Genomic DNA, 17,027 nt, shown 5'->3' on the forward strand with positions numbered 1-17,027 from the left:
AAGGAGAAAAAGAACTGGACTGTTGCTCAGTGGTTCAAAGTCCTGTTTTCAGATGAAAATAAATTTTGAATTTCATTAGGAAATCAAGGTCTGGAGAAAGATCAGAGAGGACCAGAATCCAAGGTGTTTAAAGTCCAGTGTTTTCAGTCTTCACAGTCAGTGATGGTTTATGGTGCCATGTCATCAGGTGCTGTTGGTCCACGGGTCTTTATCAAGACCAGATTCAGCGCTGTCAGCTGTCTACCAGGAGGTTTTAGAGCCCATCACACTTCCATCTGCTGAGAAGATTTATCGAAATACTGATTTCATTTTCCAACAGGACCCAACACCTTCCCACAGTGAAGCCAGAACTACCAGAAACTGGTTTGCTGACCATGGTGTCACTGTGTTTGATTGGCCAGCCAAATGGTCTGACCTGAACCTCATAGAGAATCTCTTGGGAAATGAGAAGAGGAAGATGGGAGACACCAGACTTAACAATACAGATGAGCTGAGGGGTGCTATCAGAGCAACCTGGGCATCATAACACCCCAGCAGTGCCATGGACTAATCGCCTCCAAGCCACATTGCATAGATGCAGTAATTTGTGCAAAAGGAGCTTCAACCAGAGAGCCTTTATTCTTTTCATCAAATAGTTTTTTACTTTACAAATGCTATTAAAACCTAAAATATCTTTAAAAAGTGCTTTTTAAAATCAAAAGTAATCACAAAGTGGACTAAAACTGTCATAAAGTTGCTTTTACTTGCCACTAACATTCACTAAAGATAAACTTCCAGTAAAAGGTTGGCTTATGTACATTTTCTATATCTTCACTAAATCAACTTGAGTTTTTTTAATGTACGTTCAATATTTTGAGTAGTAATTTTGACAGAAGTAGTGCTAAAGTGACAGGAGATAGCCACTACACAAACTGCAAAATATCAGAGACATTGTTCAGGTTTATTTATAGAGAACCATTCATAAAAAGAGCAGCTCAAAGGGACAAAATGTATTAGAATAAAAGCCCCCAACCGCTGATACTACTACCTTTAAATTTGTGATTACAATAACACGACTATGCCTAAGTTTGAAAGATCAATAAGGAACTATCATACCAATAATTAAGTAATCAAAACTTGAAACCTGACCAAATATTGGATACCTGTTAAAATCGCTTTAAAGTTTAGGACACTGAGTGGTACACTCAGATTTGAGGCAGCACTAAACAAGAGTGGAGGTCAGAGCAGGAAGTATAAATCATACACAGATGAGTACCAATCGTTGTCAGGTGAGCAGTCAGCGGTGTTTTTCATCTGTCAGCTGCAGACGGAGAAAATGACGTCCAAGCGTGTGCTAAATGAGTTGTGACCCGCTGCTGTTTGCAGCCCTCGCACCACTGCACGAGCAGCGACTCTGAGAGAGAAAAGGAACAAAACCTGAAAAACAAACGGCAGTGAAAGAGTAAACCTCCCTGCTCATCATCATCACGTCCCCATTCTTCCTCTCTCTATTGCGACTGAATCGCCTCGCTCTCATTACAGATTATGGCCCGAGCAGAGTGACTCTCCCCTTTTTGTCGCCTTTCTCCACACAGTCCCTCTCTTGATTAACATTTTCTGCTAGGCTTCACACCAAAGGCACAACCTGTGTGCTTTAAAGGCAGGGTGGAAAAAAAAGCCATCAAGCGCTGGAGTGGAATCAGATAAGGCTATCAGGCAGGAGGCTTTACTGCCTCGTCTTTGTCCTGCTCCTACACCCGCCCTTGCTTCCTCCCTCAATCTCTCACTCCACTGCACCTTTTGTCCGAATGATTCCCTGACGGAGTGCTCCTCTCAGCCAGGGACCCCGACCTGCTGCAGCACTGCTTTACTGCAGGCCCACAGCCTCTGTGTGGGTGGGTGTGAAGCAGCAGTGCAGACAAACAGAGGCCGGGTTCCAGGCTGATGTTGAAATTGAACTTCTTCAAACTCCTCATAACTTAAAACAATAATTAGACTAACCATCAAACAACACATCTTAGCTTTATTTATTCGCCAAAACAGTCATTTTACTTCTTTTTCACAACTGTTTCTGAGTCAAAAAGCTCATTAAAGAGCCCCTTTAACCCTTCTTAACACTTAAACTAGAAATGCATATATTTATAAAGCTTGTTGACGAACATTTTGGTTCTGATATAACTAATAAGATGACACTGAGCATATTTTAATAACGGCAATAGTTGAGTTTTCTGGTATTCCATCCTTCTCTCTAGGCCAGTCTTGTGAATGTGAAAATCTCAAGAATGCTTTTAAGGATTTTCTTAAAACTTGTTTCGTGGTTAATCAGTATTCCTGGCTACCATTACACCATGAAGACAAAAGAACACTCAAAGCAACTCAGAGAAAACGTTATTGAAAAGTATAAGTCAGATGATGGATACGAAAAAAATTACAAGGCTCTGAACATCCCCCAGAGTTCAGTTAAATCCATCATCAAGAAATGGAAGGAATATGCCACATGTGTAAATCTGCTTAGATCAGGTCGTCCTCACAAACTGAGTGAGCGTGCAAGATGGAGACTAGTGAGAGAGACCACCAAGACACTTATGACTACTCTGAAGGAGTTACAAGCTTCAGCCACTGAGATTGGAGAGATTCTGTAGACAACAACTGTTGCCCAGGTTCTTCACCAGTAAAAGTTTTATGGGAGAGAGAAGCCACTGTTAAAAAAAACTCATTCAGTCTGGACTGGAGTTCACCAAAAGGCATGTGGGAGACTCTATGGTCAAGTGGAAGAAAGGTCTTTGGTCTGATGAGACAAAATTGTAGCTTTTTGGCCATCAGACAAGACCCCAAACACCGCACATCACCACAAACACACCATCCTCACTGTGAGGCACAATGGTGGCAGCATCATGCTGTGGGGATGCTTCTCAGCAGCAAAGGCTTGTAAAGGTAAAGGGTGAAAAGAATATGACAAAATATATGAGGACAATCTTATCAGTGTGCAAAAGAACTACAGCTTGGGAGAAGATGTATTTTCCAGCAAGACAATGACCTGAAGTGTACAGAGAAAGCTACACAGAAATATTTAAAGACAACAAGGTGAATGTTCTGGAGTGGCCGAGTCAAAGCCTAGACCTCAGTCCAACAGAGGATATGTGACTGGACTTGCAACCTGATGGAGATTGAGCAGTTTTGCAAAGAAGAATGGAGTCAAATTTCAGTGCCCAGATGTGCAAGCCTGACTGAGACCTATCTACACAGACTCAATGCTGTGATTACAGCCAAAGGTGCATCTTCTAAAAACCGACTTGAAGGTGGTGAATATTTATGCAGTCACTTCCATATTTTTATTTGATTGACATTAGTTTGTTGTGTTCCTTTTTATGTCCAAAAAGCCACATTTTATTGACCATGATTGATTTATAAAATCAATAAAAGGGTGAAACATCCATGGGATAAATACTTTTTATAGGCACTGACCATCTTGGCATTTCTTTAAAAAAATTGTGCACTCTGAAGTTAGAAAATGAGGCCATATTTAATGCAACTAATTTATTATACTGCCATTGTTTTGATTGAGAGACTCCCCACAACAGAACATGCTTTTGAATACAGATTTATGTAAAGAAATGTTCATTTTCCTTCTGTATGAAGTAACATTTTGTCTTCAGCCTACACATACATATCTAAGTGGTTCTAGTGATCAGAATAGAAAATAAATCCCCTTTGTTGTTCACATCCATGTTTATAGACCCACAGAAGTCGCCTCAGCTCATCGTTCCTCCTGCAGATGGTCAGTGAAGCTCTGCAGCCTTGTTTTAAAGAAAATCAGATCCATTCACTCTCTCACACAAGCTGCCATTTCTTTTTAGCAGATTGAGCGGTGCACTGAAGCAGCCACTGTGTGAATATGTTTGAATCTTCTAAAGAGAGCGGATTTTAAATCCTCCCCTTGCTCCAGTGTGGTTGGAGCATGTGGGACTCCAGCAGATCCCGGTCCTGCAGATCTCCTCTCATCACAAGATATTTGCAAACAGATGCATGAAGCCAGCCTGCAGGTTTTTTTGATCAATCAAGCTTTAACAAGTCAAGTTGACTGGATGCGAATGTAACATTTTGCATGTGAAAGGAGGAGGCCAGGGAAGGCCTGGTTTTGATTAGGCCTAAGCTGATAAATGGTGGATTCAAACAGCCCCCCTACCACTGCAGAGAAACCCCAGAGGTCCAGGGGTTTAAGTCCAGACTGATATCAACTCTGTTGCTCCTCTTTCTTCTCCAAACCAATGAATAGATCCATTATTCAGCAGACTCATTCTCATCTCCTAAATTGAAGTGGCAGCAGCTTAAAAGCCCCATTTTCTGCCCCCGCTTTTTTCTAAGTCACTCACCCTCCCAAATTTGCCTGCTGAAATATTCATGGGTGTGGTTGGCCTCAGTTTGTCCCCCTCGTCTAATCATCCTTTTTATATCGGGGACTTTAACATAAATCATGACTTTACAGGTTGATATAAGGGATATAAGAATCATACATTCATAAGAAACTCAACAGGGTGTTATTACAGGGAACTTTTTTAACAGATATTGGTCAAAAAACTGTGTTTTTTTGGTACCTTATACCGTAAAATGAAGCCTAAAGTGTCAGATTTAAATGTAATGTTAAGACAGGTTAATTGAAATAAAATTTTAAAACAATTGGCTATTAAAATGCTTAATAAAAGACAATAAAAATGTTAAATAATTAAATTGCACTTTTAAAAAGCAACAAAAAGACATAGCATATAAAAAAGTCCATTTGTTTTGGTTGCAAATGGATTTGAGTTTGGTTGAGTTGTATCCTATGTAAACAGGCAGTCATTCCTTTGTACCCCAAATGGGACCTAAGATACTAAAATAGGATACTAAAATAGGATAATATTAATTTTTGTTTCCTACTCTATCCATGGTCTAATCTATAAAATAAAGACTTTAAAATGCCCAAAAATAAAGCTTATAAAAGGAACCTCCTAAGATCAGTTGTTTAACTACACAGGTGGAAATTAAACAGTTATTAAAATAAGTCAAAAGTTGTTTAAGAGCCCAATTTACTTTATTTGCATCTTGTTTTATCCAGTAAAAATTAAGAATATCTAGTTTTTTTAATCAGAAAAAAACAAGAACAGCTGCAAATTCTCATATTTAAATGGGTGTTCCGGTATTTTTGAAGTTGAGTTGTGCAAGGTTCTTACTGATAGCAGTGTAACTAGCCTCCAGTGATTTCGGTGAGCTCCTTTAAACATGATACGCTTGGGGAAGCTAGGCTATATAGCGCCACAGATGGGTATAGCTGCCCCACATAATTTAACCAATTTAAGCTAAAAATGGACCAAAAAACAATGTTGGCTACTTTTGTGAGCCAGAGTACACAGAGGAACTTCCAGAGATGCAGACTCAGGCCTTGTCCACATGGGGATGAAAACATTATATTTCTGTTTCGTTTTGAAAAACGTTTTCCGTAAACACAGGATCATTTCAGGAAATGTCCGCATAAGCAAGGAACCACTGAAAACGCTGTAGTATATATGTCAGGGCCTCTAATTAGCGCTGTATTGCTGTCACAAAAATGCGCAAAAAGAGAGAAGAAGATCACAGAAAACTGCCACAAACTTCCTCCTAGTTGCCTTTCTGGTCTCTGCATTGGATTTAAGAACATCTGGTGTGTGCTGTTCTCAGTGGTGGTAAAGGAGCATCAGATTTTGCTGTAAAGGCCGTAATAAGCTCTGTAGTTTCTGCAGCATGAACACAGCCCTGTAAACCACCATTATTGTTTTGATTTAGCATGCGCTAGTGGCGCATACGCTTTGTGTGACGTAATCGTTTCTAGAAAGATGCAGTTGGCTGTCCACACAGAGACGAAACGGTAGTTGTTTCCATGTGGATGAAATGCTGATACGACAAAAAACTCAGTTGGAGAAACCGACCCCCAGAGATCTCATGACATGTTGCAAATGCTGATATAAAATTTCAAAATGCTATTGAAAATAATGTAACCCCCCCACCCCCAAGTTATGCTGTTAGCATTAATACCACCAAAATAATAAAAAAACAAAACAAAGTACCAAAAAATATGCAAATTACCTCAATACTCTCAGAGGGTTAAAGATCAAAGAGCTGCCTTTGTGCTTTCTTTTAACCAGCCAATACTGAAAAACTAAAGATTTTTTTTAATCACAGAAAAGCTACTAAAAAGAAACTTAACAAAGAAAAAGTTGCTAATATTCACAGTTTTGTTGTTGGAGCTATGGATTATAACCCTTTTATGCCAATAAACATGATTAAAGTAACACCAAAATAGTCAGTGTTTGGTTTATTATTTTATATTTCCGCTTTTGATAAGGCCTGTAGATATTTGTTCTTATATTAAATACAGCAAAAACAAAATTCAGCCAGCAAAATGTAACCAAGAAATGTTAAATAACATAAGTATGATTCAGAGTGTCTTCTCCATGGTAACGCCTCTCAGTAAAAAGACTTTCTCCTCAAAGCAGAATATTTTGGTTAATTTCAAGGTCTTGACCGCTGCGTCTCCATCATCTATTCAGCAGCCAAGTGCCCCTCTGCCCCCCATTCAGCCCCACCTCCAAACCAATCAAGGCCAACTGGACTCCCTGTGAACTCTTCACCCTGTGCCGTCCACCCTCTATGACCCCCCAGGCGACCACAGGAGAGAAATATTACTCCAATCTGCTCTGAACCCACACCCAGAGAAGCCAAATGCTCTTACTCTGACTGGAAACCAGTACATGTTGTATTAAAAGATCTGAAAGAACATATAAGACTCTTTTAAAGTGAAATTTTTGTTCTTGGGTGTAGCTAATATGCCGTCAAGCTCTAAAAGTTTGTCTTTGTCTTCTTTTCATTTCAGTCGACTTCTTGGCAAAGTACTGCATTTTTAGTCAGGAGAAGTTGGCCGAGTACAAAAGAGCTTTTGAAGCAGTAAGTGGAAAGACATTTTCATCTTTTATACTCTCTCTTACTGTAAAACATGGCTCTATCTTTAGGAATTATTGTTTGAAGATATAAAACAGAACTGTCTTTCATGGTTTTCTAGAATTCAAGCTGACTTTTTCTTCTAACTCAAAACCCAGTCCTTAAAGAAAGGAAAAAAAGTTATGCTATAACCATGGTTATTACGGTGTTTCTCTTCAGGAAGATGCTGACGGTGACGGCTACATCTCTTGCCTTCAGGTTCTTCTTGCTCTTAAAAACATCCTCCCTGCAGAACTGCTGTCTGAAGAAGAGGAGATCTATGTCTACAGGGTTGGGCTTTTTCTGTCTCTTTACTCATGCAAATAAACAATTCACAAATGTAATAGTCTTTCAAATTATCCTGCCAAATGTGAGACTATAAAACAATAGCAGTACATCAGATCTTGCTAGATCAAGCTTGATGACAGCATTAGATGCAGTAGTTGTTTTGCAAATGATGTCATGCAGTAGTGGAGAGATCCCGTTGAGGGGGCATGAAGTGATTTCTGCATAGAGATCCAGATCATTTGGCTCAGCTCAGTAGACCTGGCTGTTCAACTCCTAAGCAGCTCTTCACTTTTTAAATGTTGATTAAATAACGGCAAAAAAGGAGGAAAGAAAACTGGCACTCAAGCAGGAGCCGTTTCTTTTAACAGCTTTCTTTTAACAGCTTTTAACAGCCTCACTCATGAACAGCTCATCTTTACTTGGCTGCCTGTCCCACAGGCTTTATTTGGTTGACAATACGTTGCTTAAGTTAAAAGCAGGTTTGAGATAAAATGAGGATTTTTTAAATATTAAAGAGGCTCAGCTAGCCGCAAAGAAGGTCTGCAGGAGTGAGCTGTGATTTTGTTCACCGACACACCAGGAAAATCTTATAACTTGTAGTCTGACCTCTGCAATACAGTATAAGTCATCATCACAGGACTGTAAATGTATGAAGGTTTCTTTCAGTCCATCTGGTAATTGTCAAGATATTTTAGTCTGAATTGTTGAATGATGTTCATGTAATCTTGTGTTGTTGTTCTTGGTAGATTTTGGAGATGGTGGACTTCAGAGTGACAGATGGACTCGTGGACCTGAGGCTCTTTGCCGTGATTGCCAGCCTGGCTCAGAAAATCGCCTCCATGGAGTAAGTGACATCAGCAGACACACTCCTCATTCAGACTGGAAGACCGGTCTCTGACCTGCAGTAAAAAAGAAAAAGAGTGTGTTCACAAGTTTGGTTCTGCTGATTATGGCGTCGTGTGTGGGGCTCTCTTTGATCCTCTTTTATTGAGTGTCCTCAGACGTTTTATGTGACTGTTAGAAGTCAAAGTTATGAGTTTGGATGTGCTGGCTGCATATTCAGAAGCACTTAAACCTCTGATTGATGGTTGAACTGCTAAATATTAATCAGAGTGTTGATATTTAGTCATTAATTTAGTCAAAATCCTTTAGTTTTGCTTCTGAAAAGTGATGATTTCTGATTTATATCACCTTAAATCTAATCATTTACATGTTTTACTTATTATGATTTTGGTGGAACTGTACCAGAGTTTTCCACCAAGTCACCTTGATACAGCCTACAGCCTCCTAGTTCGAAACAAAATCTCCTTTGCATTTTTGCAGACATTTAGACTAGAAATATTTTTGATATTTAAACATGAAACATATCAGAAAAAATAAGCCTGATTTATTGAAAAATAGCATTTTTAGGAGAAAAATTCAAGCAAAAAGGACCTTTCCCCAGCGACACTTTCCAACTCCTGCTAGGGCATCCCATTCATTCCCAGACCAGACAGGATATACAATCTCTCCAGTGCATTCTAGGTCTTCCCCGAGGTCTCGTCCCAGCTAGACAGGCCTGGAAGACCTCCAAGGGCCACCCATGAGGCATCCTGATCAGATGCCTTAACCATCCCAACTGGCTCCTTACGATGTGAAGGAGCAGTGACTCTAATCGTAGTTCCTTTTGGATGTCTGAACTCCTCACCCATCACTTAGGCTGAGCCCAGACACCCTCCAGAGGAAACTCATTTTGGACGCTCTTTCTGTCGGTTATTATTTCAGAGTTTATAGGTGAGGGTTGGGAGGTAGATCGACCGGAAAAATGTAAGCTTTGCCATTCAGCTCAACTCCCACCAACTTCCTTTTACCCTCACTGAACAAGACCCTGAAATACTTGAACTCCTTCACCTGTGGCAGAGACTCACTCCCCACCTGGAGGGAGCAAAGCACGGTTTCCCGGCAGAGAACCATGGCCTTGGACTTAGAGGTGCTGACCCTCATCCAGACTGCTTCACAGTGAGCTGCAAACCGTAGGCTCGCCCAAGGCAGGGAGAGAAGCAGCAAAACCCCCCAGAAGAGAGCAGGCACGGCATCAGTGTCAACAGAATGATTAAGTCAGAAGCAGAATAAAGGAGGAGTTGGGGTGGAGGAGGGTTGCAAAAAGTGGCTTGTAGAGAGAGTAGCAAAATGTAGCCAGGCTAGAGCAGTTTAAATATGGCATTATGAGTGCGTGCTTGGAACAAATCAGCTGGCTGTCAACTGATGAGGGCTTGCTGATCTCAGTTATATGGCAGGGCCTGACTCTGCAGACCGAACTAATGTTAAATGCTTGATTTGTTTGACACCTTTAATTTTAGATGGCCCTTTGAGGCTTATGAACACTTAAATTTACACAGCCTTTATTGCATTAGAGTATTTTTTGTCTTATATTTGTGTGGGTTTGTTTCTTCACATGACAATTCATGGCATTTATGTCAGCATATTACTTTCACATTGAGAATCATAAGCACAGGACTTAGGTGGAAGAAGATGGAGAAACTTTGAGGATATTAGCCTCTGTCCCTTTATTTTTAATCTTGAAGCAAAACAATGTTTTTTAGGCACCTTTACAGAGATGCAAACAAGCTTAAAACTTAGAGTAATGGGAATCAGAGCACTATTGCTGCACAGTGCCAAAATTACACTGATTTTTCTTTGTTTTGGTCTAGAAGGTCTCATAAAAAGTGTGCAGCAGCCCTGATAAAGACACTCCAATCTCTTCACTGAACCCTGCACAGACGCTATCACTCTGATTTGAACTCGGCCCCTGCACCCTTGCCTCTCTTATATTTTGGCTCCATATGCCTCAGATTCCCACACACATCGCCTCCCTCCTGCCCCGGGCTGTAAAGCTTCCTACAGACAGGAGAACGTGGAGCCAAGCCTTCACTGGAGGTCTCGGAGGGTCAAGGCCTGCTCCCGGAGCACTCACCCTGCAGTGAGAGCTCCTTCTCAGCAAAGACAGGGCCAGGGTCACGGGTCTTCTGATTTACGGCTGTCCCCTTTGTGTCGCGTATTAGAAGAGGCCTGTACACGGCCTGCCCCAAAACCAGGGTGTCTGCTCTGTATTGAGGCAATTATAGTAATGATAATGAATGAGCATATTAAACCTCTTTGCACAGAACTCCTCTTTGCAATTTAAATAAGATGAAGAAGGAAGATCAGCGCTCATAATGCCAGCAGCCAAACAAGGAGAAAACAAAAGCATCCTTCTGTCATCTCATCCCAACTGGACTAAACTGATCCTCTTACCTGTTTCACTTAATCCTGTTGTCTCTAATCCTGTCTTAGAAATGAGCTGCAACAGTAGTTACACAATCAGCCTTTCTGATCATGTAAGGCTTTGAAATCTGAGGAGCTGCTGCCCGTTTTTATATCTGCTCCTTATTCTTCTTCCACTTTTACCTCGCTCTAATTGCACCCTCCCCCCCGTCACTCTCCTCCTTTCTTTCACGTTTCACTGTCCGTCCCTCTAATCTCCGCGGCTCTCTTGTTGCGTACCTCTCACCCTCTGTTTCGTGCTGTTTTGGCCCTTGACTCAGCCCATCTGTCCCTGTATGCCTCAGCATTGTGCTCCCCAACAAGTCCACCTCACACAGCGCCGCATTCCCTCAGGGCAAGTCACAGAATCCGCCAACAAGCGCATTGCCATACAGGATTCCCCCCCAAAACAGCATCAGGATCATTGTTATTGTCACTCCGGCCCCCCACATGAGCATGCATGCGTGCATTGAGTGTTACCGTAAGTCTCCTCGTTCCTGGAATTTCACTGAACTGACTTAATGAGATGCGATTATGTAGTCGGAAAACATGACGAAGCAGAACCTAAACCAGATCTGTTTCTGTATTATTCCTGATGTAAAATTTACTGATACTGAAAAATCTGTAAGAAACTAGAAAGCTCTTTAGTTTCACTTTGAAAGTTAGGACATTCCCACATTAGGTACAGTTGTTTTGCGCTGTGCCTGAAAGTGACTGCTCCCTCTTCATTGTTGTTCTGCTCTCATATTAGTAACATGCCCAAGCACACTTGCGTATGCCTTAGGTCCAATTCAGGAGGGGGAATTATGTGCTTATTGTTTGCAAATCTACCAAGAAGAAGAAAGACGAAGAAGGGGCAACCATGGCAACATTTTTAAGATTTTCCTGTGGGGTTCTGAGGTGTTCCCAGGCCAGATGAGGCATATAACCCTCCAGCAAGTCCCAGGTCTGCCCTGGGGTCTCCTCCCATTTGGACGCGCCTGGAAGACCCCAAAGGATGCTTCCCGATCAGATGCTTAACTGGCTCCTTTCAATGCTCCTTTCTACTTCAAGCTTGGATGATGGCCATCAGGAGGCCAAATCAGTACAGAACAGGACCAAGGTTGATGTGGCAAAGTGCCGAACTGGCATATGCTCACACAGCTGACCTGACCTGACACCTTTGCTCATGGTATCTGTCTTTGAGTTATACATCCATCTATCTTATTCTGCCTATCCCGGGTCAAGTCCCAGTGGCAGCAGGCCAAGCAAGTCCACCCAGACATCCCTTTCCCCGGCAACATTTTCCAGCTCTTCCTGGGGGATTCCAAGGCATTCCCAGGCCAGCTGAGGTCTGCTTCCAGTTGGACATGCCCAGAAGACCTCCACAGAGAGGTGAACAGGAGGCCCTAACCACCTCAACTGGCTCCTTTCAATGCAAAGTACTGTACTGGAAAACACTGCATCAGCTCATAGCTTCACTGTGCCATCCAGAAATGCAAGTTAAAGCTGTATCATGCATGGAAAAGGAAAACTGTTCTGTGGTCACATAAATCAAAAATTTAATTTTTTTTTGGAAACCACTGATGCCATGTCCTGCAGACTAAAGAGGAGAGGGACCACCTAGCTTGTTATCCTGGCATAGTTCAAAAGCCTGCATCTCTCATGGTATGGGGCGGCATTAGTGCCTATGGCGTGGGCAGCTTACACATCTGGAAAGGCACCAGCAGTACTGACAAGTTCCAGGAGGTTCTTAAAGCAACATATATGCTCCCATCCAGACATCTCTTTCAGGGAAGGCCTTGCATGTTTGAGCAAAACACTGCTAAACCGCATCCATCACAACACCATCGCTTCACAGAAGAAGAGTCTGGTCCTGCATCAGACAAGAATGGAACATTCCTCTTCCAAAACTCCAGCAACTAGTCTCCTCACTTCCCAGGCATTTACAGGCTGTTGTTAAGAAGAGAGGATGCGATAAAATGGTTAACATGGCCCTGTCCCTACTTTTTTGAGATGCTGCTGCCATCAAATTCAACATGAGCTTCATGAAATGGAAAATTGTCTCAGTTTCAACATCTGATATGTTTTATATAATGTTGTGAATAAAATATGGGTTTTTGAGATTTGAAAATCATTGTATTCTGATTTTATTTACATTTTGCACAGTGTCCCAACTTTTTTGGAATTAGGGCTGTACTTTATTCAACTGTGCTTGTTTGAATCTTCTCTGGTAGCATAGTTAAGTTGTGTTTTCCTATATAAAATCTATTTTTAGATTGTGATCATCCTGTTTTCCTCATAGAGAAAAAGCAATGCCAAAAAACTGCAGGAAAAGTTGGCTCAAGTTTCTTTTTCTGCTGACTCATCCAACCAAGTGGTTTGAAAAGGTTTTTTTTTTTTTTTTTTTGCCTGAGGCACGCCTAAGATCAAGCCATAATCTCATAGCACACCAGATCAATATCCATACAAAACTGCATCTCTAGAATGTGTTTCAGCATCTTCCCACGGCACATCTAGACCATTTGGGAACACTGATGCCATGTAAAATTAAAGGAAAAAGTTTTATATTTAAGGCTAAAACATCATCACAAACTCTGAATCTTATACGCTCCCCCTCCTCCTCCTCCTCCTCCAGGGTACCCTCACTCTCAATCAGCACTGCGTCACAGCAGCCCGCTCAAAAACATCCAAAAACAACTCTCAATTCTGTCAAATTAAACTAGGTCAGAATATGTTTGCATCCCATCACCCCCCACCTCGCTGTACACCAGCTCCCCAATGAGGAGACCGCCAAAATTTTGCTGCGTTACGTAATCGAGAAGTCTGCTGTGTCACAGTGGGGAGCCAGAGGAGAGCAACAAAAGAAAATGGGTTAGGCTGCTATTATCCTCCCCGCGGTCCATCAGCAGTCCCCCAGCCCCTCGTTTACGCTCACCATTATCACGCCAGTGTCCTTAGCACACCAGCATTTGGACTCTTTTACTGCAAACCAAGTGCAATTAATGATCATTAGCTGCCCTGTCTCGCTTCATCCCCATCAAGCCCCGGCCTGCACTGTGGTTGGAGGACAAGGGCCAATCATGGCGCTGCAAGCACTCAGGCGTACACTGCACTCGTTGGCCCAGCGCTGCTCCATTCTTCGCTCTAACAGGGCATTGAACGCACGGCGAGGAGGGGCTCATTAACACCGGGCGCTCGTTAGAGAAGGGACGACCGTCGCTGTGCCACACGCTGGACTGCAGAGAACACAAGCAGTCGTGTCTCCCACTAATTATCAGTGCGGACCTAGATTTTGTTGGTCTGCCAGCGCTCGCATCGCACCACAGTGTGCCCCGGTCGCTGAATCCCCTCCCCAAACCTCCACACGAACCCCGCTTACCCTCACTCACCCTGCTCAGCCTGCTCCAGTCGACCCCCACCCCAACCTAACACCCACTGTCCCAAAACCAGAGCAGTTTTATCCGTTACTGTGGCGGGATGTCCACGTGTGCCCACGTATTGTTTGGCAGCCAGGCCACTGTGAGCAACCACAATGGGCTCAGAACACTTTACCATCACGTCTCTGAAAACACAACACTGCACGGGACGACCCGCCAAAACTCACCCGCCAATGCAACGAGACTGTCCTAAATTGATCTGCGGCGGCAACCAAATTATTTCAACACAAGGTAGTCATTATGAAGATGAGATAAATGATGCTTCAAGTTCTAACCCAACAACTCTAATAAGAAGAATGACTTCAATAAGTCTCTAGGATTTAAATATAACCCTGATTAAAGTCTCTAAAGTTACCCTAAATCAGTCATCAGGGCCTGGCCTTCACCAGACAGGACAGACATAACCCAAGATACTTTTTGGAGCTGCGTTTTACGAATTGTAGAATCCAGCTCCAACTCTAGTGGCCTTATGCTGCAGTCTTGTGTTCTCTGATAGTTTGATTTCCCATTTCAGGATGTCACTCTTCTGATTTAGATTGTTTCAGAGGTTGTGTACCTTAAAGTAGAAAGAACATAGGTGCTATAGGGTGATAAGTTGTGTTTTATTGCTTACAGATGTGTTGAAATGCTCAAGGAATAAGGAAAAAGGTTCAACATATGGACAACAGTATTCAGCTGCCTTACCAACACCTACAGGAACTGTAAGGTTATTGTATTCAAATACATGTACTTTAATATGGAGTTGCCCCCCTTTTGCAGCTATAACAGCCTCCACTATTCTTGGAAGGCTTTCAAGATTCTGGAGTGTTTCTGTGGGAATTTGTGCCCGTTCATTCTGTAGAGCATTTATAAGGTCGGGCACTGATGTTGGGAGAAGGTTGGGCTCGCAATCTCTGTTACGGTTCATCCTAAAGATGCTTGATCGGGTTGATATCAGGGCTCTAGTCAAGTTCTTCCACACCAAACTCATCAAACCATGTCTTTAGTCCTTGCTTTGTGCACTGGGGCACAGTCATGTTGGAATCGAAAAGGGCCAAATTGTTGCCATAGATTTGGAAGCATGACGTTGTCCATAATGTCTTGGTATGCTGAAGCATTAAGATTGGCCTCAACTAGAGATGAGGGGCCCAAATCCTGAAAAACAACCCTAGACCATTATCCCTCCTCCACCAATCACCAATCTGACTACCAATTAGAGACGTGTGATATGTCTCTCCGCAGAACACGTTTCCACAGTCCACTATCAGTATGCTTTACACCAGGAATTCTCAAATGGTGGGCCAAAAGTGGTTTGTGAACAAAAAGAAACCTGGCAAAAAGTCCATGTATAGAAGCCCTAAGTGGATATATTTTTAGGTTATCCTATGGTGGCATGTAAATTTCATTATTTGTCTCAAGATTTCCACTGATTTGTCTCCTTTCCTTGAGAAATTACTAAATTTCCATGTTGTCTCAGGTTCTTCAATAGTAATGGGCTTTTCTAGCATGTTTATTTTGCCCTGTCTCTTTGCTCAATTATGTTGTTCCATATTGGGTCCAAATGCATTGGATGTCATTTAAATAAACAAGTACCATTATCTGTGAAGGAGGACAGGGAGAAACTAAACATCTGGAACACTGGTGAAGAGAGAGCAGTAGAGGCAGAAAGCAAAGCCATCACTAGGCTAAGCTGGCTATGCTAAGCTGCAGTCGAAAAGGGAAGGGAGGCAAGGAGAAAAGCCGCTAAACAATGAGGGTGCTTGTTGTTAACCATAAGTACATCTAAATGCACAAAGGCTATGAAACAGCAGTCATGAAGAAGAACTGAGTAAACAATTTAACTTTAGCTCGATCAACGCCATGAGGAACACAGGAACAAAGCAACTGTACAAACAGGAAGTATTGCAATATGCTCACCATATGTCAAAATGAAAACAACAGGGCACATAATGGGGGACGGGGGAAACTGAGAGGCACAACAATTTGGGATTTTACTGAAAACTGTACACACTTATGATTTGTTTATGGCACCATATTCAAACCTGGACACCCAAGAAGTCTTTTGAGAAGTTTCAAGGACAATTGGAGCAACGGTGTGGCATGCAAATCAACGCAGACAGACAGACATACACGCCATAATTTGGTTGTAAAATCTGAGTGGTTGAAATTTTATTTTTAAATTGGGTCATGATTGACTGTCGGGAAGTAGTGGTGAGCCCTGATGCCAAACCAGTTGAGAACCGCTGCTTTGCACAACTCCACCAATGTTTGGCATTCGGACTTCATGATGTCAGGCTTCGATGCAGCTGCTCAGCCATGGAAACCCATTCATGAAGCTCCTACCGCATAGTTTTTGTGCTTAAGTTAGTGCAAGTGGAAGTCTAGAACTCTTCAGCTATGGAATCAGAGGAGCGCTGTCGACTTTTGTACAGTTATTGACCTCGCGCTATGATTTTACGTGTTTTTTGTTGTTCCTAAATGCTTCCACTTCCTAATATCCACTACTGTCTTCTGGCAAAGGTGGCTTTCATCACAGACCCACGCTTGACGTCCCTGAGCTCCTTAGAATGAACCATTGTGCATCAAAAATGTTTGCAAATGGAGACTGCATGGCTAGGTGATGATACAGCTGTGGGAACGGTTCTGATTGAAACATCTGTATTCAATGATTCAGAAATACTCTTGTCCATAGAGTGTAGATGAAGAGGCATCAGGAGTGTCAGATGAGAGTATTTCTTTGATTTCTTTCACTTTCCTCTCTCAACAAAGCTTGTTTAAACCAGTGGATGGGATTTCTTGTGAGTTATGTGATCATTTTTCTGTCTTTCTCTGCAGTGAGTTTATGCGATCACTCATCAGTGACATGGACTTCCGCTCACTAGAGGTGCGGCTCTTTAAAGCAAAGGTAACACCTTTTTTAAAAGTTTTTTTTTTTTTACTTCTGGGAGCGCAGATGGTTGAGTGGTTTAAGGTGCTACCCATGTACGTGGGCGGCCCGGGTTCGAATCAGGCCTGTGGACCTTTACCGCATGTCTCTCCCCACTCTCTTCCCTGTTTCCAAATTTATCCACTGTCCTTCCTCTGTCAAAT

The 17,027-nt window shown here is 42.3% G+C and overlaps 1 protein-coding gene across 1 annotated transcript in view; it reads left to right on the plus strand.

Moving 5' to 3' along the window:
• Positions 1-17,027, plus strand: part of LOC121505638 — a 93,411-nt gene that overhangs the window by 72,678 nt on the left and 3,706 nt on the right. The window contains exons 11-14 of the mRNA XM_041781106.1: positions 6,866-6,936; positions 7,150-7,260; positions 8,004-8,101; positions 16,773-16,842. Of these exons, the coding sequence (XP_041637040.1) occupies positions 6,866-6,936; positions 7,150-7,260; positions 8,004-8,101; positions 16,773-16,842 (350 nt within the window). The remainder of the gene's footprint in view (positions 1-6,865; positions 6,937-7,149; positions 7,261-8,003; positions 8,102-16,772; positions 16,843-17,027) is intronic.

This window comes from Cheilinus undulatus, linkage group 23 (genome assembly GCF_018320785.1).
Source record: "Cheilinus undulatus linkage group 23, ASM1832078v1, whole genome shotgun sequence".
In the NCBI taxonomy this organism is placed as follows: Eukaryota; Metazoa; Chordata; class Actinopteri; order Labriformes; family Labridae; genus Cheilinus; species Cheilinus undulatus.